The sequence below is a fragment of the Gordionus sp. m RMFG-2023 genome, chromosome 5, assembly GCF_954871325.1.
Source record: "Gordionus sp. m RMFG-2023 chromosome 5, tfGorSpeb1-WG-v2, whole genome shotgun sequence".
Taxonomy (NCBI): domain Eukaryota; kingdom Metazoa; phylum Nematomorpha; class Gordioida; order Chordodea; family Parachordodidae; genus Gordionus; species Gordionus sp. m RMFG-2023.
The window spans coordinates 23,303,849-23,326,463 of record NC_088779.1 but is presented as its reverse complement, the minus strand read 5'-3'; the positions used below and the strand labels follow the sequence as shown (position 1 = coordinate 23,326,463).

General features: G+C 27.3%; 2 protein-coding genes across 2 annotated transcripts; one reads left to right on the top strand and one right to left on the bottom strand.

Moving 5' to 3' along the window:
* Positions 1–723: 723 nt before the first annotated feature.
* Positions 724–2,157, bottom strand: LOC135930260 (uncharacterized). The gene has a single exon (XM_065467040.1). The coding sequence runs from the start codon at positions 2,155–2,157 to the stop codon at positions 724–726; it is 1,434 nt and encodes a 477-aa protein (XP_065323112.1).
* Positions 2,158–7,701: 5,544 nt separating this feature from the next.
* LOC135930526 (epimerase family protein SDR39U1-like) lies at positions 7,702–16,535 on the top strand. The gene is made up of 8 exons (XM_065467326.1): positions 7,702–7,766; positions 7,808–7,841; positions 7,887–7,959; positions 8,003–8,045; positions 8,090–8,322; positions 8,665–8,954; positions 9,032–9,077; positions 15,644–16,535. Exons 5-8 carry the CDS (start codon positions 8,112–8,114, stop codon positions 16,327–16,329), a joined length of 1,233 nt encoding a protein of 410 aa, XP_065323398.1. The 5' UTR covers positions 7,702–7,766; positions 7,808–7,841; positions 7,887–7,959; positions 8,003–8,045; positions 8,090–8,111; the 3' UTR covers positions 16,330–16,535.
* The last annotated feature ends 6,080 nt before the right edge of the window (positions 16,536–22,615 follow it).

The window sequence follows — 22,615 nt, the reverse complement described above, 5'->3', positions numbered from 1 at the left end:
GTAAAAGCAATACCAATATTTAAATATATATTGGTTTATATTGGTATTGGTATTGTAAACCAATATTATATTGGTATTGGTCCCACCCCTAGTTCTAGTAGATCTGCAGCATCTAGGGTATCCTTCAATATTTTGTTTATTACAATGTTAAACAGGATAGGAGAGAGAACACAGCCCTGTTTAACTCCTTTATTTATTCTAAACGGTGGGGAGGTTATATTATTAAGTCTACATGTGGTTTGCAGATTATTGTAATGGTTCCTCAGAATCCTAATTATGTTTCCGTCCACTCCAACTTTTGATAAGATTCGCCAAAGAGCATTATGATTGACATTTTCGAAGGCACGTTTAAAATCGATAAAGGTGAAAAGGAATGGTAGTTTATATCTATCGCATTTTTGAATGATGATTTTGAGGGTAAGAAAAGGCTCCATAATATTTTTACCAGGACGATACGCACAAATATATTTAGCAAAGAGGTTATGCGATGATCGTAGAATACGGGTCTTGAGTAGGACCATAAAAATCTTGAACGCCGTCGATGTAAGTGCAATAGCCCTGTAGTCACGAAAATTCGTAGGGTTTGAGATCTTGGGGAAGTTGCAAAGAGTGGAGAGATTCCAATCTTTAGGAGTCATCCCCGAAGACCATATTTTGTTGAAGATAATGAGCAAAAATCGTGGTATGGTGTCTAGTGAAGCTTTAAGTTGTTCTCCTGTAATGTTATCTGAGCCCGGGAGCTTTGTGGTTTTTTAGTTTCTTTAGAGCAGTGGTAATTTCATTAAGTGTAAATTGGGAGGTAGATTGAGAAGAAGTATATTGTTCACATGTCAACCTCACGGGTTTCCTGGATTCGAAGATGTTCATGTAGTAATCTGTCCAGAGTGCCATTTGATCATCCTGGTCGAATATAACTTTATTATTATCTAACCGGATGGATGGTAACTCTCTAAAAATTTTTGATTTACAAAAATGCTTGAGTTTGTTATAGGCGTCAAAGAGTCTGTTTCCTCGCATGTCTACATCAATCTCATATGCTTTCCTAGCAGTAAAGATTCTTCTGTCGCTTCTTAGAGATCTTTGAATGATTTTCCAAAGTTCCCTATCAAAGCAGTTACTAGAGCGAAGCTCCTCAATTTTTTGTAGGGTATTTGTGGATATCCATTCATTCCTTGCCAAGGAATTGTTAGTTACTAAGACTTTGCTTGCTTCATGAATGTCACCTTTAAACAGCATCCAGCATTCCTCCAAAGTATTGAATTTGGATATATTTACAAACCTAGTTACCTTTTCTCGAAGTTTCTGATCAAAAAGATCTCTAATTTCGGGCATTTGGAGGTTCCTAATACTTTGTCTTCTAAGACCGTTTGTTGGTTGGTGTGGGGTATAACTGGGTCCTGCTGAGACTCTCCATAGGTTCCTAATCCATATTTTGGCCTTGATCATTCTATGGTCTGATATGTTAATACTCCTCATGGCTACTACGTCCTTAAACCACCAATGAACATTCGATATGAAAAAGTCAATTTGTGATCTGTAACCCCCTCTTTTAAAGGTAAAGGTGTCCACCTCCCTATGAGAGAAAAAGGTATTTTCAATTGTAAGGTTTTTACTACTACATAGATCCAGTATTTTCCTGCTATCCTCGCAATTTGGCTGAACAATAGATGCATTACCGATGATCCCCCTTCTTATATAGCTTTCTTCCAAACCAATTCTAGTGTTTAGATCACCCATCAAAATAATGTTGTATCTTTTGGGTAAGGTATTGATAATATTTCCTAGGTCATCAAGAAAATGTAATCTATCTCTTCTCTTCGGAGGTGCATATATATTCACCAGAATAGTTGGTCTGAAATTGGTGTTAACGTATAAAAGCCCACATCTTTCCGAGATAGGTATAAATTTAACAATATAATTATATATTTTTTTGTTTATCAGGAAGCCAACACCAGACCAGCTGTTAAGAGTAGTGCCTGAACCATACAATATGAAATGGTTAAACGTGGCATAGGTGTTTCCCTGACTATGGGTTTCATGTATTGTAATTATATCAATTTTCTCATCTGTCATCATTTTTAGTAAAATAGCAAGTTTATCACGTAGACCATTTATGTTCAAAGAAGAGATAAGTAATTTTCCATTTAGTTTATGCATGGTTCAACTTAAATATATCAACTGGGTACAATGAGATTCAATATAAGGAGATTAATTAAATTATATTCAAGGATTCAAAGGGTTCTTACTATAATTGATAGTTAAGAGAAGGGGAGATCTTTCAACCTATTTTAAGAGACTAATTGTTACAATAAAATTTAAGAGTTAAATTTAAAGTTAGTATGGAGGAACAAAGTATTAAATTTGATATAAAGTTATTTCTTAAGAATAGTACTGTATAATATTCATGTTATTAAAATGTCTTCAGAAAACAAATAGTTTTCTGTTTTTAAATATTATTTAAAAATTTGCATTTTAATTTGAAGGAAAGTTCAATGAAATTCAATCTAAAGGAAAGGGAAAAGAAGAAAAAATAAAAAGAATAAAAGGGGGCTCCAGGAATAAGGAGGGAAAATAATTTAATCCACTTTCGGGCGAGTCACAGTTTCCTACACGCGTAGGTGTCCTATACGCAAGGTGGCAAAGCCATATACTTAAGCGCCCAAGGGGAATCAAAATATTACAAGTTAGAAATATTTAAATTCGTAAAAGTTCGTTGATACTAACTGAGTATTAATAAAAAAGAAAAAAATATTTAATTAAGTGATTAGAAAATTTAAATTAAGTATTTAAATTAAATATTTAAATTAGGTAATTTATATTAAGTATTTAGATCAAGTATTTAAGTATTAAAATAATTGACTAAGTAATAGGAAAGTTTAAAATTAAGTATACAAATTTAGTACTTAGGTTTACCTAACGAGTTAAAAGTATAAGTTCTCAGCGAATCATACTTTATATAATGTATGAGAGAAATAGAAAAAACAAGAATGTAAAAGTTTTATTCTAATTTAGGTCAAGAAGAATTTCAAATTTGTAAAAGTTCGTTATACCAGAAAGTATTAAAAATATTTAACTACAAGAAAAATTAAAATTAGGTATTTAAATTAAGTATCTAGAAAAATTTTTTTAACTAAGTCATACAGAATTTAAATTAAGTATATGCCTAACATTGAGTAAAAGATATAAGTTCTAGCGTTATGACGTGAAGAGATTAAAGTTAAATAGATTCACAAAATCGTATTAGAATAATTGACTAAGTAATAGGAAAATTTAAATTAAGTATACAAATTTAGCACTTAGATTTACCTATCATTTGGGTTAAAAGTATAAGTTCTCAGCGTATCATACTTTATATAATGTATGAGAGAAATAGAAAATCAAGAAAGTAAAAGTTTTATTTTAATTTAGGTCATAAAAGAACTTCAAATTTGTAAAGGTTCGTTATACTAAGAAAGTATTAAAAATATTTAACTACAAGAGAATTTAAATTAGGTATTTAAATTAAGTATCTAGAAAAAAATTTAACTAAGAAATACTGAAATTAAATTTAGTATATGCCTACCATTGAGTGAAAGATATAAGTTCTAGCGTTATGATGTAAAGAGATTAAAGTTTAATAGATTCCCATAATCGTATTAAAATAATTGACCAAGTAATAGGGAAATTTAGATTAAGTATACAAATTTAGTACTTAGATTTACCTATCAATGAGTTAAAAGTATAAGTTCTCAGCGTATCATACTCTATATAATGTATGAGAGAAATAGGAGATCAAGAATGTAGAAGTTTTATTTAGGTCATAAAAGAAATTCAAATTTGTAGAAGTTCGTTATATTAAAAAAGTATTAGAAATATTTAACTACAAGAAAATTTAAATTAAGAAACTAAGAAAATATTTATCTAAATAATACTGAATTTAAATTAGGTGTGTTATTAGAGTATTAAATTAAGTATTTACCAACATGGAGTTACAAGTTCTCAAACGTGAAGATATAACGTAATTAAAGTTAAATGAAAAGAAATTAAAGTTAAATAGAAAAATAAAGTAAGTACCAAGTAAAATTAAAATATAAGTTTTAATCAAATAATTTTATTTTTTTTTACCTCCACCGAGTTAAAAGTATGAGTTCTCAGCAATATGTTGTAAAGAAAAAATAAGGTTAAATGGAATCTCAACGTTGAAGTAAATAAATTAAAGTTAAATGGAAAAATATTTCAGTATAAGAAAAGTAAAATTTAAATAATAATTCATAAATTTTAATAAAAATAAATATGATAGAAAATTATTATTAAAAATTTGGACAAAGAAAATTTTGTTTTCCTAAGTTTTCTAAGTTTTCCAGACAGATTCATAGATCCATATTTAAAATATAAATAAACATTATTCGGAGATTCTTTGAAATACTTTGAAAAAGTATATGTAAAAATATAAAAATAATCATAAATCAAGTATATCAAAAAAATTATTTTCATAAATCTATAAATAAATGACTAGAAATATATTCAAAGTCTATAGAAAAATAAAATAAAAATAGTAGTTAAACAAAGTAAATAAAATATGATAGAAAATTATTATTAAAAATTTGGACAAAGAAAATTTTGTTTTCCTAAGTTTTCTAAGTTTTCCAGACAGATTCATAGATCCATATTTAAAATATAAATAAACATTATTCGGAGATTCTTTGAAATACTTTGAAATATATAAAGTATATATAAAAATATAAAAATAATCATAAATCAAGTATATCAAAAAAATTATTTTCATAAATCTGTAAATAAATGACTAGAAATATATTCAAAGTCTATAGAAAAATAAAATAGAAATAGTAGTTAAACAAAGTAAATAAAATATAAATAAAATACAAGTTTATCAGTTTATGAATATTTTCATAAATCTATAAAAAAAAAAATCCGAATGAGTTAATAAATACTTTTGTAACACTAACTTCCACTAAGAAAATAGAATATTCAAAAAATGGTTAGGCCGTGTCTTGGTCAGAGACCTTCATAGGGCTGGGCCGGTCCGCGGTTCATGGGCTGAGAATGAACCTATTATATTTTTAGCGGGCCTGAATTTTTGAAAATTTAAATTTAGATAACATCCTAAAAAAATATTGCTATATTTTTCTTCCAATAACAATAAATTACAGTCCAACAAATGATTGCCGAAATATAAATACACATAAATTTGAATTCTCATTAAACACAATAAATTATTGGATATGTTTTTTTATAATTAAATACAAGCCTGGGCTTAAAATTTTTTAACTTCGGGCCTGGGCGGAGTTTGATCAAAAGATTTAGTGTCTCTGGACCATATTTATCTAGTTTATAAAGTCGCCTATTTAGCCTTCTATATAGCTTCATTTAGAGAGTCTAAAGGAAAGATGCCATGTTAAAAAATAAGACGAACCAGCACATGGCTTTAGGTATTAAGAGCTAGTTAATGGTGTCACTAAGGCAGTGGCATATTTAGGATTTTCCTTAGGGGGTAATTTTTTTTTTTGGGGGGGGGGGTGTTTCGCCCTTAAACTCTCTTTAGTTGGCCGTTGGCCACTTTTCTTTTGAGCTATTCTTTTAAATTATTAATAATTCAATAATAATTATATCAATATGTTTTTATTTACTAATTAACGCTTATGGATATTTAAAGAAGAAATAAAGGTCATAACCCAATTTTTTATTATTTTAAGTTAGGTATATTATTAAAAAATCAAATATAAAATTGATATAAAGTTTAGTGACATTTTTTTTTATGAAATGGCTTTATAGCCTCAGCTTAAATTCACATACGATATAAATAAGAAATTATTTTTATTGAAAATATTAAGTGTGAGTAGGAAATAATTTATAAAACGAGTTTATAATTTCTTATCAAATACAATATTGTACAAAAAATTTATTAAATACTATAATTATAATTGATTTTTAATTTTCATGGGAAATTTGCCAATTCATCAAGAATTTCGTTTGTCGTTAGAACCAAATCTCTGTGGATATTTAACAGAGCTCACTCATTTAGCCGAGATTCGGAATTAGTATTTTGTAAATAAGTTTTTAATCTTCTCAAGTTGCAAAAGGTCCTTTCATTATGTTGTAATAGACAAATATGCAAGAATATAAAACAACTTCGAAATATTAGGAAATTGAGCCAAGGTTTCCTTACATCGATTTAGCTGAAGTAAAATAACCAAACGTAGTAAATATTTATACCACAATTCGAATCAACTGATTAAATTGATTTATCAATATCATAGGAATAAAATTTTGCTAAATATTTAATTTTACCAATAGTGGCATCTGAAAACGAAGAAGGATCTTTAGTTAATAAAATTTGAAGATTGCTAAAGTCTTTTTTATCTAAAAAATGTATTTTAATTTGCGATAAGAAAAGAATGAAATTAAAATGGATATTATATAATATTCTTCAGTTGTCAACATTTATATTACATAAATTGCTTAGGTGCTAGACGAGGTTTAATTTATATCATAAGATTTAGCTTATGATTCAACGTCAGATAAATATTATGAAAATACTTATTTAGATTAATTTTTATTTACCTGTTTAAAAACATTTTACTCCAAATCAATAATCTAAACCAAATCTAAAACTGGTTTTTGTAAATTTCTACAAAGTAGTGAGCTATAGGAAAATAATTTATTAATGCAACTTGCAGCAAAGATAAACTCTGATTGATATTGCAAAATTTTGATGAGAATAGGGGGTGGGGGGATGGGGGTAAAATTTTTATTATTTTAAAATTATATTTATGAAAACAGTCAAATTTGCGATGGGCCTCCCCTCATTGTTTACGCGCCTGCTTTAAGGATGGATAAAAGTTCTAATTTAAACACGCTTATGTTCTTATTCATGATAAAATCATATTTAAATGTCGATTACCTCCTTTAAGATGAGTTTTTTTTAAAAATCCCTTGCACGCGGTTTTAATATTTACCTTTTTTCCTAATATAAAAATTTTTATCATGCGTTCCCTTCATTTTAAAAGCTACCTCTCTTTTTTCTTCACCATAAGCATCGAGTTGCACATTATAATTACTGTGTCCGAAACCATCGCGTATGTTAATCAATTTTTTGATGACATATCTAGGCTTCTTAATATTTGTCTACTAATGAGGTCTTTCTGTTTACTCCCTCATTTTTGTTCTTCCCAAATAAAATCGCAGGCCGAATTACTACTTTTAGGCTGCATTCATAGTGGAGACGGATCCGATTTTTACATCCGTTCCGTCAAAAGTCAATCTCATTAAAAATGATATATATGTTCATAGTGCGTCCGTTCCGATACCTTACGTCTTAAAAACGGATCTGGCCAATTTTGAAGTCAAAACATTTTGAATTTTTTATCCGGCAAATCTTATAGAGCGTTATAACGCTACTTACAATTTTTTTATAGTCTATGAACATTTATATCATTTTTAATGAGTTTGACTTTTGACGGAACGGATGTAAAAACGGATCCGTCTCCACTATGAATGCAGCCTTATGGTTTATATTTTAGGGTATGATGAATTAAGAGGACCGCATATTCGGAATTTTATTTAAATTGTGAAAGCGGCCAAATTTTGGAAATAAAAATTTCTACCTAAATTATCATGGCATTTTTGTTTGCTTTAATGATTAGTCAATATCAATATATATATATAATACACATTAATGGGATTTGATCGATCACAGTTTAGCACAGAACCGCATAGAAAAATTTCATTCACCCATTTATGTTCAACAGGCTAAATTATCTATTTAGGTTAAAATGATCTTTTATATCAAATTTAAATTATTTTAAAGAATCCTTGCACAACAAGAAGATATAATAGAGAAGGTAATATTTATTATAAAATATTTTAAAGATTAAAATTATTTTAAGCTATCAAGGTCATATCTCATAAGACGCGCTGCTCAACTATCGGTTTATGCTCTTTTAAGATGTAAGGAGATTGGTAATTTCTATATTACTGTAATTTAATACATACTCTCTTGCAGGTCAAGAAAATATTAAAGCGATAACTAAATCATTTGAATCAAGGTAATATCTTTCTCATAATATTATTGTTTATATAAAATTTTAAGGAATACCCCAAAGAAGTTTTAGATGGACAAAAAACTTGTAATTATAGCAGGAGGTACTGGATTTATAGGCTCACATTTAAATCAGGCCTTACATAATAATGGATTTAAAACAAAATTAATTAGCAGATATAATAACAAAGGAAATGTTAAAAATATAACATGGGAAGAGATCAAATCAGGAGACCTCCCTAAGTGTCATGCAATTATTGGTCTTCAAGGGCAAAATATTATGGGTATAGACTTTATATTGCAAATTATTAAATGAAACTTGTTGAGAATTAACCTTTCAGTTTTTCTTATTTTTTTCATATATATATACAATATAAACAGTAGGTTGTCTTTATTATTTTAATTGATATTTCCTAAATGACTATATTTTTTTAATTTATTGTACAAAATTCTACTTTTTTTAAAAAGTAAAATTATTTGTATGACATAATTTATATTGATATTAAATTAATTTTAAGATTGAAAATTATAATAATAATATAAAAAAGTTAACATTAGGTTTAACAATAGCATATAATACATCATAATTATATGATTTTTAATATAAAATTTGCTTGTATAAAAAGATTTTACCAAGCGATGGTCAGAATCTTTTCAGAATAAATTATGGGAAAGTAGAGTCAATACAACTAGGCTCCTAAAGAATGCCATCAACAAAAGTAAATGCACCAAATTATTTGTTTCTTCTTCAGCACTTAGTTTTTATCCACCACATCCTTCCAAAATTTACGATGAAACTTTTATCCCAGATATATTTGATCAGAATTTTAAACAATTCCCTAAAGGAGAAGAAGTTCTTTTTTTAACAAAGCTTTGCCAAGAATGGGAAAGGGCAGCTATTGATGATCCTTCTCAAGTTAATATTTAATTAGTTAATTAAAAAAATATTGTTTTCATATTATTTAAGCTGTTATCTTTAAATATTTAATTCAGATTAAAATTCCTCACAATGACTTAAGAACAATCATAATCCGCACAGGTCTGTTACAATTTTATTAAAGATGTACCAATATTTCAGCTTTTTTTAAATATTGGGTATTGGCTAATATTATATAATTTTCTGATCCAATAAAATAGCATCTTAATTTTAAAAATCCACTTTCAAATTTCACAATATATTTGTTACTTATTAAGTAAATAGATTAATGTTATATATAAATAAATTATTTTAAATTTCTTAATAAATTTGTTACTTATTATGTAAATAGATTAATGTTATATAAATAATTTATTAACAAATTTTTTTTATATACCTATAGATTCATGAATATAAACTATAACAGATCATAATATATTTAAATGACTTATATTATGGTATGGTTAAATTTAGTGCTGTAAACATTTCTAAAAAAATTGAATGCGTTCAACGTTCTCATTGACAAAAATCGAATGCGTTCCTGTTCAAGTTCATGTTCAAAAAAAAGGAATGCGTTAAAAATTTTATGATAAATTTTTTTAAATTAAATTTAATATAAATAAACTTATATTTTTTAATACAATATATTTTAGCCATGTTAAAAAATTATATAGTTTTATTTTGATAATATAATTATAAATAAAATATAATATAGCGAATTAAAAGATATTTTTATTTATAAAAAATTTTTCTTATTAAATTTTAATAACAATTGGTTTCAAAATATTTATCTGATAGACAGGAACACTTGGCAGTTAATACGGCATTAGCTATACTAAAAACGCGCTCTACAGGGGCAGATGAGGGTATTGTGGTATTATACTTAATAAACAGTTCTTTTAACGTGGTGAATTAATTAAAAAAATATTGTTTTGTTATTTGCAAAAAATTGAGATAAGTTATCCTCCTCTGATCCATTCTCTACTCACGACAAAAAAAGGATATCTCGAAATTAACAGTTCTCTAGGGTTTTCATAGCATTTTTTTCAATGACGCTATAAGTTTATTTTTAATAAGTTCGTTCTGTGGAAGTTTTATCCATGGCCATTGAAGCCTGAATAGTGGATCTATAATTGCAGAAAGAACATATTGATCTTCATATATATATATATGTTCAAATCTTTAAAAAAAATAAAATATATGTAATTAATTGAGAGTAATAGGTTTAATATTTTTTATTAATCCCATCTAATACGGCGTCTATCAATGGTTGAGCATATTTGAGGCCACTAATTTTTTTTATTTTAAAATAACTTCGTTATTGTTGGGGTCAAATATCTCAAATGCATTATTTCTTCAAATTTAATGATTTAACTTAGTTATATCATATAAAATCAAATAATTAATATTAAAATCAAATGTCGTTTTAAATTGGAACCTGAAGATTTTATAATACTTTTTGGCCACATTTTACACTTAGCAAACATTGGATTAGTTCCTTCAATATAGGATGTTAATGTAAAACATTTATCATATTTGGCCATGGTAATGATAATTCATCTGAATTTGGATTTTCAGAATCAGATGATGAGGATTAAATAATAATATCCATGCTTATGCTAATAAATTAAATTAAAACAATAATATTCAAATTAATAAACTACGTGTTAAAAAAATTGAAATGTGAAAAGGAAATACACAGCCGATTAAAAAATATAAATAATACTTTTTTTAAAAAAAATTCGGAAATTAAATTTTTTAAATAAATAAAAATATAATTTTTCAAATTGAACGAACGTTAAATTCGAACGCGTTCATCATAAAAAAGGAACGCGTTCACGTTCAAAGTTCGTCAAAAATAAAGGGAACACCGTTCATAATTTTTTTCAAAAAAACGAACTTCGTTCACGAACGGGTTCGTTCACAACACTAGTTAAATTTAGATGTTTTTATAATATTAAAATGTATATGAGATGAGTAGATGTATGTAGCGATGCTTAATCACTCTAGCCAATTTTTAAAAGCGGCTAACTATATTTTTTCCAATTAAATATTGCCTGACCCTCGAGATTTCGACAACAGATGTTTAAACCTTTGTGCCATCTATGAGCAAAATCTTCAGGTTTACGTAATATTTCCTGATAAAATGGTGAGTTAGCCGTTATTAAAAATCGACCCAAATGAAACGATTTATCAGATCGGCCTCCAAAAAGTGGTATCGGTACTTAAATTTTATTAATATTCTTATATTTTGTTATATTAGCCGTTCTTTGCTTCCTGTTTGCACGTCGTTTTATTGTAAAAACTTCTATAATTAGTATTTAATCATGGTTATTTAAATTTTTTACAATCATTTTTATAATTTTTAATTAAGTTTCAAATTTTGGCACTTGTATTTCCCCCACATTCTTTCATTATACTTTATACTTTATTTTAAAAAGTTTTTATTTTTGTGGATATATATTTTGCAAAATAAAGTACTAGCGCAAACTTTATGTTTACACCCCCCCCCCTCCTCCACCCCCTATACAAGTAAAAGGCAAAATATATTTGACCCCGCCTTAATATGTAAATCTTAATAAATCTAAACTTTTCATACTAGGGTAATTCCATATCAAATCAATAACTGTTCGACTCGACCTTAAAATTTTGCATAACATCATTAGAAAGCATCGAATCCAAAATTAGCCTCTTAGTACTAATAGTTCTTGAGATATCAATGGTCAAAAGTGCCAAAAATGGCCTTTTTGGCAAAAATACGATTTCAAATAGTTAAAAAATAATGTTGCTGAAAATAAAAATTAGATGCAATTTTTTAACCCATTAAAGGCTTTTTATTAAATATTCTAGAATTTTTTAAAATACTAATGTTGCCGTTTTTATCTGCGTTATAACTTTTGAACCTGTGAGCTAAGGTGCTTTGCTCTTCGAATTTCTTTGAATTTAATATTTTATTATTTACTTATATTATATCTATTTTATATTCATTTTTCTATTTTTAAACATAAATAATAAGATTTTTCAGCATCAGTATCATGATCAGGGTTGCCATGCCTCCCCCCATCAGTGGGAGTCTCCCACAATTTTTTAGTTTACCCACATACATCTCACTCCCACAAAACTCCCACAATTAGAAATCTCCCACAATCTCCCACAATTTTTTTTTAGCATTTTAATGTTTTTAATATATAAATAATAATTTTGAGAGACAGTATTTGATTATTTTTATATTTTTAAAATAAATTTTAAATATTTATTCGAAAAATATGTCTAGTTCTTTTATTTTATTTTTCCGCTAATTTTAAATTCTCCATCCAATCCAATCCATTCGACATTTTCAAAATTTGAAGTTAGAATAGTATGGGAAACTAGTGCTTTTTTTATATTTTTATTTATATATACCATGATAGTTATCTTCTAGGTGAGATTTAGATTGTTTTGAGGTTAAAGCACTAGTTTCCAATACTGATGTTGTTTTTTGGACAATAAAATGTTATAATTAAATATATAAAAAGAAAAATTATTTTCAATATAAATTGCTTATGTACTATTATATATTAAAAAATATATTATTAATATTAGAAGTAATATTTTTAAAAATTAGCAATGAAAGTGGAACTCATCTTAGAAAATATTATTATCTTAATCATCTTTAATCTAAGCTTAAGATATCCTAAGAGGCCGATTTAATGGTTAAACAAAATTATAAAATGTCATGCCAGGATTAAATATCTTAATAACGACGGTAAACGTTTAGTTCCATTATTTAAATCTCATATAAAATATAATTAACTATAACTATTTGACTTTCTATATTTTATAAAATCTTATTTATACATTTGCATAAAATCAAATAAATTTATTTTTTACATTGTAAAATTAATATTTTGAATATTTTGGCAAATCATAAAAATAAAGAAGCATTACAATCTCCTCAAACATGACATCATATTAAATCTTATTAATAATTATCCGATAATAGTAATATTCTTACTTTGGTATTTCTGCAGCATAATTTAGTGAGCCTTTATTAAATTATATTCTTCTGATTGCAACTGCATATTAACAGCATATAGTAGATTTCCTATATGTAAAATTCCTAAATATACTTCTGCCATTTATTTTTGAAAATTATTTTCAAATAGGACAGCTTTTATAATCTATTTATTTTTTAAAGGTTTGTATTTTAAAATTCTACAATGGCGCGTATTAGGAGGAACCTGTCAACCAACATTATGCTGACTCAATTCTGTAAATACACTCTGGTTTTTGCCAAATTCACTGAGGAATTATCAGATCAGAAAGCTACCATGCAATTCATTGGTAATGCCAAATCTGCCATATTTACCATTATTTATGGTTAGCTATGTCTTTGGATATTTCATATCTGGAGAAATTTTTTTTAATAGTTTTATTAAAATGACATTAATTTTGTTGAAATAGGGGAGGATCAAGGGAAATGTTTTGATATCTCCTTATTAGATGCATCTGTTAGAATTGCATATGTTTGCACATCTTTCAAATCGTCAAGAATTGACCTTCTGGATTTATATCCTAAAACATTGTTGATAGCCTTGCTCATTTTGTGTTCTACAAAGTATTCTATTCATTTATATTAGTCGTTAAATATTATGGGGAAAGATTCTACCAACATTGAGATGTTGAGTAACTCTCTGAATGTTGTACTGCATGATAGGTATTTACCATTTCCGCAACTGTAGTTGCATCTATATTATTTCTTATTTTTGAAGAATATTTTTCTTTTGAAATAGATGTTGATAGAATGCCCTGTACTGATTTATGCTTTGAAGATTTTTGATACCTCAAAATATCATATTCCCTTCCCCCATTTATTTTTTTACATTGTAATATTACAATTTTTTATAAAATTTTATCTTGTTTACATTCTTTTGTATTTAAAAAAGATCGTTGGTTATATTTTTAAACAAAATTAATATATTATAATAAATCAATATGTTTTTTTAATAATAAAGATAGTACTCTAAGAAATTTTGTGTCGTACAGTAATTACCTATTTTGAAAAATAGTTGGGTATTTTATTTTGGAAAATAGTTAACTATTTTATTTTGGAAAATAGTTAACTATTTTATTTTGAAAAAGAGTTGGATATTTTTTTTTGAAAAATAGTTAGGCTATTTTATTTTGAAAAAGAGTTGGATATTTTATTTTGAAAAATAGTTGGCTATTTTATTTTGAAAAATAGTTGGCTATTTTATTTTGAAAAATAGTTGGCTATTTTATTTTGAAAAAAAGTTAGCTATTTTATTTTAAAAAAAGTTAGCTATTTTATTTTAAAAAAAGTTAGCTATTTTATTTTGAAAAATAATTACCTATTTTATTTTGGGAAATAGATTAGATTTTATATTTATAAAAAATAATAAGTGGATAACTAAGTCAATTCTAAATCCCGGTCCTTTGCAGGCCTTCTCCCACAATTTTTATATTTCTCCCACAAAATACCTAATTTCTCTCACAATTTGAAAATTTTGACCTGGCAACCCTGATCACGATTCATGAAACAATATTATCTAATTCACCATTGATAGGCTTACCTATTATTAATAGTTATTACTATTGATGAATTGTAAAAATTATTTGTTTTTATAATAAATGATTAAATTTCCTAAAAAGAGGGTTACGATTCCAATATCTTCTACCTACAAGAAAATATAATAATTGTTGAAGGATAAAAGCGAGTTATCAGGCACCCTGCTATTAATTTTTTATCCCCCAGAATCGGGTGCAAACGTTATGAAATTACAAATTTATCAAAAAATATCAATTGACCATTCTGCCTCATAATTGGAGCACAAATAAAATAAAAATCGGAACTCAACGCTACACATCATATGGCATATAATTCCAAAATTATCTTGGAAGAGGGGACTCTTTCAACTCCAAATCGAGAGACTTCTAAATATCTCAATCAAAAAACAGTTGATATTGTTAAAAAATTTTTATTGCAATGATGATGTTAGTGGGCTATTACCAGGGGAAAAAAATTACATACCTATCATTGAAAAGGGGGAACGAATGGACTCTCAAAAAAAATAGTTTTAATGCTAACATAACAATTGGATTTTAAAAATTTTCAGCTTAAGACCCAAAATTGTGTATTAGAATGGGCTAGTGGAACATTGTGTATGTGTTTAGCATACATCAGAATATTAAACTTATGGTTTTAGGTCATGAATTAGCAACGCGGTCTACTTATAGAGATGTTATAGGCAGAATGATTTGTAACCCTCTGCAGCGAGTGTCCTGACTCTGCGCTTTTAAAAGAATGCTGCGAAAAATTCTTTTTAACATCACTCTTTTTAGGTTTAACAACTCCATTAATCAGAATTTTATCAAAATTAAAAATGTCGGGCCTAAAAGTTATCGATTTGGTATGGAATTACCCTCTACTTTCTATTTAATAGTCCTTGATTTTTAAAATACTATTTTTTAAAAAGATAAACAATTACAATATCTTTAGAAACAAAAAATTTCCTAAAAAGAACTTATCTTTATGTGTGTTTATTTATTTTTGAAATATTTAACCATATATAGAGATCCTTTTTTTTTTGCTTTCAATTTTATGAATAAACCCCTCCATGTTTTATTTATTTCTAAAGAACGAAAAATTTCAGGATTTTTTAAAATTTTTTTTTGCTATATTATCAAAGGTCTTGTTTTGGGAAAGGACGGGTTTATGATGAAAAAAATGTTGCCGGCCTTCAAATTTTATCTGGGTAACAAAGCTATCGGTTCTGGCGAGCAATGGATGTCCTGGATACATATAAGCGATATAGTGGGTATAATGCTGAAATGCGTTATAGATATGCACCCCGATAACAACCTAAACATTATCCGAAAAAAATCGGATACAGATTTGAAAGTAGGATATTCATCCGCTAGTGACGCTGCTTTCGCTAAACCTTCAGATTCGAATTCCTCAGAATACATTTTGAAATCCAAACCGAAAAACAAATCAAATTTAAGAAGTACCGAATTATACGAGAAAAACGAAACTTCTACTGTCAATTTTGAAGAAAGAAAACCCAACACTCATCTCGATCATGCTACCTCGAATACAATTGACACCAACTTGCTAATATTCAATGGAACATCGCCTAACCCTTCCAAAAATAGGGATTTTCATGCAACCTTAGCCAATGTATTACACAAGCCATTATGGTTTCCTCCGATACCCGAATCGATTTTATCGTTGATGTTAGGTCCAGTTATGGCTCAACTTCTGACTAAAGGGCAAAAAGTTATACCGAGAAATACGATCGATATTTTGAAATACCAGTTTAAATATCCCAAACTTCGGCAGGCTTTCGAGGAAATGTGCCATAGCGAAAAATGAATTGAAATAAGAGAAAGCAATTATATAAGTTCTTAAAAAAATATATTCAAAATTGTGAAAAAAAATACTAAGATGATATATTGACTTTTACTCTTCATAATTATGTGTTTCCTAAGTTTTATTATAAATTCGCATCGCGTGACTATTTTTAGTGTATTTAAATAGGCTTGCTATAGGAGAGTTATAATTATTTCTTTTCACAATATCCAATTGATAAATCATTATAATATTTATAAAAAATTATATAATAAATTTAACGAATAGAATTTTGAAAATCTATCGGTATAATAAAAATTATATTAAAATAAATCTCGGATAAAGTTTTAAAAGATGGAATTGTGAAGTTTATTGTCAAGCAGGTATCAATAAGAATGTATATTTTGTTTTTTTTAAACCTTCCTAAGTTTTTTACATAGTCTGAAAAAAAACTCTTCTAAGATTTTTTGAAGATTTTTTTCTTCCAATATTTTGAGCAGAAAATCCTAGAGATCAAAAAATTTTATTTCTTTCTTTTTACCTACTTTCTTTCTATTCTGATGAGCCTTTTCAATCTTCTTATATAGAAATATATTAGTGTTGGGTTTAAAAAATATGACTTAGCCACACTTTCTTATTTATCTTCCTTAGATTTATCGCGTAATTCAAAATATTTTTTTTCTTTCTTCAAAAAATGCAAATGGAAGAAGATACCGAACTAACAAGGGTTTAGTTAAAATATTGGAAATTTCCCTTAATAGGTGGGTATTTATTTTAGAGATTTGTTACCAAAGCTTTTTTTTCTTCAGGAAGTAATTGCATATTTATAAGCATTTTGGATATTAAATATACCAAATTTATTGCAGAGTTTTTATAAATAAATATTAGCTTGGGTGGCTTAATAATTTCAAAGTTTCTAGTTTTTGTATCAAACTAACTCACTAGTTTCTTTACTTATCTCTGAGATGCAGTCCATCTGTTAACAAGTATTTTTTGGTCAATTAACCGATTGTTACTCTGGGACTTCGCGGGTTTCCTTGAACATGGAAAATAAAATTCAAAAATAAAATCTAAATTTATATCTTAAATTTACTTATAAACTTAAAATCGACTTAAGGATTTAGGTTTGAGATCATCGCAATAAAATATTAAATTTTATAACTTATTGTATGATTATTTTATAAATAATTTAAAGGTGCTTCAATATTTGAGCAAATATTTTATGGCCAAATTTTTGGGGCTAGCCCCACAATTTTTTTTGCAAGCGCTGTCCGTCGTGAAAAGATTGACATTGCCTTTGCAGTATCCTTCAAATAATCTACAACTCAGGGTCATGGGCGAATAGAAGTACTTGTCGAAGCTTCTTCCTACAGTTTTTACATTAAAATAAGATCATAAAAATCGGTTATAAATGAAGAGGATAATTGTACTTCAATATAGATCAAACATCCGCCCCTTGTCTTTAATATATCTTGAATGGGACTAGGACCTTTGCGTCAAGATATAAATCGGTTGTGGTTTATCATTTTTTTTTATTGACGGTTGTCTGCGCCGATTCGGTGCCGATGCGACGCACATATTTTATTAATTCAAATGTATTTTTATTTGAGAACTCTTTTTTCATTATTGGTAATAGTTCTTAAATATTTTTCGTTGTCCAACCCTATATAAAGTTATGTAATTTTTCTTATTCTCCGAAAATAGATTGATGACAAAATAATTTTAAAAAAATTTCTTTTTCTTTTATTAGTTTTAATAATAAAACACATTTATAACTATCTTATATTTTAGCTGTGATATATTTCGAGTGAAATATGAATATCGAATTTAGCTAAATGGCGAACAATGATATTTTTTTTGTGGCTAAGAATGAATCCAAGGATAGACTAAAATTCTTTTACTAGTGCAGTTGCAGTTATGCAAAGAATTTTTTTTCTAGCTAAATAAGTTAAGAGAAGCCGCCAACAGAGTTAAACCCTTCTCGGTAGGTAGAATTACAGTGTCAATTTCTATATGTATTTTCTCAAATCTTGGCCATATATTTTTTAACGGATGTAGTACAATACAGATACCTTAGCAATACTTTTGAGAAAAGTGAAAAATTACATTAAAGTATTAAATCATAGAAATATCTCCATTTTTATCATAATCAATAAGTTTTAGCTGCTTAATTAATGGCGTGGCAAAATTTGTTACATATAAAATCTTGGAACATGTTCATTTATATAATAGTTTAAAATTAAAATAAATTACTATGAAAATAAAATTGGGTTATCAGATTTTTTCTTAATCTTTTTTTCGCCAATTTTAAGCAAGGTTCATAAGATATACAATCTTACATTCTGAATTGAATAGCTTGAATACAAAAATATGATACATTTGGCCGAGAATTCGCGATAACTATGAATTCAGGTATGGTAATTTTCATTCTTTAAAATAAGTTTACGGTCTCCACACACTTGACTTGTTATATTATTTTATTAGAGAGCGTTATTATTTAGTAGTTATAAACAGTGTGTTCCAATCTACTAGGGGCCATTCAAGTTTGTCGTATGAATTATTCGAAATTAAACGGAGATGAATAGCCTAGACATCAAATAAAAATCATATTTAATTTTCGTATTCTAAATATAGAAAATGAGAATTTAATATAAAAATGAATGTTGCAATAAACTATTTATAGCATTTTAAAATTGTTTCACGCCTTTTTGTTAAAAATGGGCAGAGAACACAGCGAGGCTCAACTCAATCGGCGGTCATTTCGGTGTGAGCTAATGTACAGGTCTAGATGGGGCACTTTTAAAAGACGCTTCCAGACCCGATCCTATCATAATTTTTCCGCCACATTGCTATGTCTATGTATTAGAATTTTTTTTCTTGGATAAAAGGGTTCCGTTTTCTGTTAATATATATTTTTAAAGTGTTTTCAGTTCCTGAAAATGTTTAAAAGATTTCTACTTCTGGTTCTTAAATTTTACACAGTTTTTCTGGTTTCAAAACTTTGTTTAATCAAAACATAAAATTTAAAAAAAATAAATATAGTTCCACACAATATTTTAAAAATATATATTAATTACTAGCACTTTTGTTAGAACTGACTGAAAATTTTGGTATCACGTCAATTTAGTGAGGAAAATTCGGTGCAGTATGGGTTCTTATAAATTTTAAAAGAGGGCTTTTAGAATCTAGTTTCTTAAATTTGTCTTTTGAAGAACAAATCAATTAATTTTAATTTTGCTTAAAAATATATTAAATAAGGATAGTAGATGATTTTTTATGATAATTATGTAAAAATATTTAGTTTTAAATTCTATGATTTGGGGGCTTGTAAAAAGTTTTATTTATGTAAGGTGATCAACTTATTCTTTTCCATTCAAAAAGTACACAAAGACACTATTTTTTAAAAAAATTGATAAATGATGATTGGAAAAAGGATGTTAGGAAATAAATTTTATTTTTTAAAATATATTATTCGACACTTTAAAGTATGGCTGGACCCAGGACGAGATTCCCATCGACGCGTTATATTTTGTGGAACAGAACGGACGTTTAGCCTTTACTTATATTAATACTCATTTAATTATATTTGAAAAATGAGTAAAAGATTTTAAGTTAAAGTAACTGGTTTTTAATAAAATACGCCTATTGTCAATCACTCGCTTTATAGGGATTTTTTAACAGTACAGAATTATCTATGATCTAAAAAATATATCACAAGCTATTAACCAGGAAATCTATATAAAATGAAAAGTTTTACTCCTCTTTTCCCGGGTGATTGAGTACACGTGGCAGCTTTCTCTACATTCGCTTAAACTGTCATACAAATTAGTCAAAGTCACGCATCGATAACTCCTGTATTCGAATGTTTCGCATCTTCCTGTAAGGGGATCATATGATCTCTGCAAAAATATCGAGGAAGTCTCTTTCGATATCGCCCACACTAGATAATTAAACGCAAGATAAATAACAGTATAAAAGCTGATAGCATCTCTTTCCATGTCCAGTTCTATCTATGATTTTTTATAATTTTATGTTTGAGCCTAACAATTATTATTAGAAATGTCCAGGCCAACTTCATATAGAGTATATAAGTATGATCCGAAAAAATGGACAAATTTTCCGACTGTAAGATGAAGCTTTAATTTGAATAATTTTAAAATAAAAGTTCGGAACGTGACCAAGTCTGAGAGAATCTATCTGTCATTGGACTCGATGTTCGTACAGAGCTCTACCTAAAACTTTGAAGCAATAATATGAATATAATAGAAGCGGCATGATATAAATAGCATAATTATAGGAGATAGTCCTAGTTCATTTCCTTTTTTTAAACATTTATAATGCTTGTAGAAACGACAAATTTAAAAGATAAGCAACAAACTGCCGCTACTCTATACGTTGAAATTGGAGAAATTTTTTTAATATTATCAGTGGTTGAACGCTAACTATACATTTTGCTATAATTATTATTTAGATGATTTTTAAAAATAACTTTAAATGGAATAAAAATAACTTATGTAAGTTTCCTAATTTATGTTAGAATTAGTGATAATTTAATATTATATTATGTATGGTTACAAAAATTTTAAGAAAACATAAATCAGCTGTTAAATGAGCAAAAAATAGATGATATAGAACTGCCTCTTAAAAAGGAAGTAAAAGGCTTTGTTGTTTTGCTTTAAAGGGGTTTATGCTGATGTCATAACTACGTGAAAATAAAGAGATTAAGATGGTTATTTTTAAAAGGGTTGATTTAAAAAAAATTGATACTTACATAGAAGTAAAATGGAGAACATTTTGATGTAAAATGACCCGCGATATTTCGAAATATCTAGAATAAGAATGAATTAAAATATTCTATAATGATTACAAAATAAAATACTAAATGTTTGTAATAGAGGTTCCTTTTTTTCTTTTCAAAATTATTGTTATATTTTTTTCATATCGTTCCAATGTAACGATAAAAATGTGATTAGCATTACATAGTGCTAATAATTATTTTTGACAATATCTCGTCACTAGTTTAATATAATATAAATTTTAGCATATTAATTAAAAAATATTCAATCGAAAAATAAATGGAGCCTAAATTAAAGGTATATAAGCCTGTATTCACTGTTAGCACCAATTCGCGGCGAGATAACCCTTCATTCCAAACTCATCGTATTTTGTGTAATCAACGAATGAGGGTGGGTAATAAAGATTAGATAATAAATAATTAAGAAATTCTATGAGGACTTGTCAAAGTCATATTTCGATGTTAATGGTTAAATAAATTTAAATAGTTATTCTTATCCATCAACGGAGAATATGAAACTAATTTTATGCAAATATATGGTGATAGAAGGAGCAATGTCCTAATATAGTAGCACTAACTTAGTTTAAATCGCGAAAAGGCAAAATGTTTGAGGATGGCGACAAGGGGAGAACAACATAAATGAATCAGAAATTGAAGAATATCAAAGCCAATCGACAGATTTAAATATCATGGTTATGTGATACAAAATAATGGGGGTTAATAGATAAAAAATAAAGAAAGATAGGATTTATAAGATTACAAATGGTGAGATCTTTCGAATATTGTGGTGATGCATACTGGAACTGCAAATTCTAACTATTCATGACCGAGCCTGTCCCAAAATTTTTAATTGAAAATTATAAATGTAATAGTATTTTTTATTAAGGTTATATGAAATTAATTGTTGTCCTTATCTCAGTCTAATTTGATTTTTATTTATTTATTTTTTTTAATTTTCAGAGTTATGAACCAAACTTGGCTTTTTTGATTTTTTGATTTTTGCAATTTTAATAATATTAAATGGCACTTAATAGATCAGTCTGCAAGCTTGGATCATAATATTTTAAAAATATGGGCTGGTCTAAAAAAGAAAAATACAGAGACTATATTTTTCTCACCAAGCCGATATTTAAAAAAAATTATTTTTGACCTCATATCTGAATTTTTTTTTAAATATAATATAATTATTTACACTATCAGAAATTTGGATTTGAAAAAATATTCGAGAATTATCAAATTATACCTTTTATCTATACCAGAACTCTGCTTATTAGGGTAAATTTTTACAACCCCCCCTTCAAATTTTGCCTTTTGGGTCATTTTCATACACCTACACTTAGAAGTGAATGACATAAAAAAAATATATATTATAAATTACCCTTACTATTGCATAAACTATCCTTGATAAGATGATTAATATTACCTTATTTAGTCATTAAATTCTTTATATTTTCTATTCACCCTAAGTACCATTGACAGCGAAATTCCTGAATCCGATTTCAATTATTTATTCCA

Excerpts from the sequence above, each read along its gene's own strand:
- LOC135930260 (XM_065467040.1), bottom strand. The coding sequence starts at position 2,157 with ATGCATAAACTAAATGGAAAATTACTTATCTCTTCTTTGAACATAAAT.
- LOC135930526 (XM_065467326.1), top strand. The coding sequence starts at position 8,112 with ATGGACAAAAAACTTGTAATTATAGCAGGAGGTACTGGATTTATAGGC. Across the intron at positions 8,323-8,664 it reads TCAAGGGCAAAATATTATGG|ATTTTACCAAGCGATGGTCA; the intron begins GTATAGACTTTA and ends TTGTATAAAAAG. Across the intron at positions 8,955-9,031 it reads CTATTGATGATCCTTCTCAA|ATTAAAATTCCTCACAATGA; the intron begins GTTAATATTTAA and ends TATTTAATTCAG.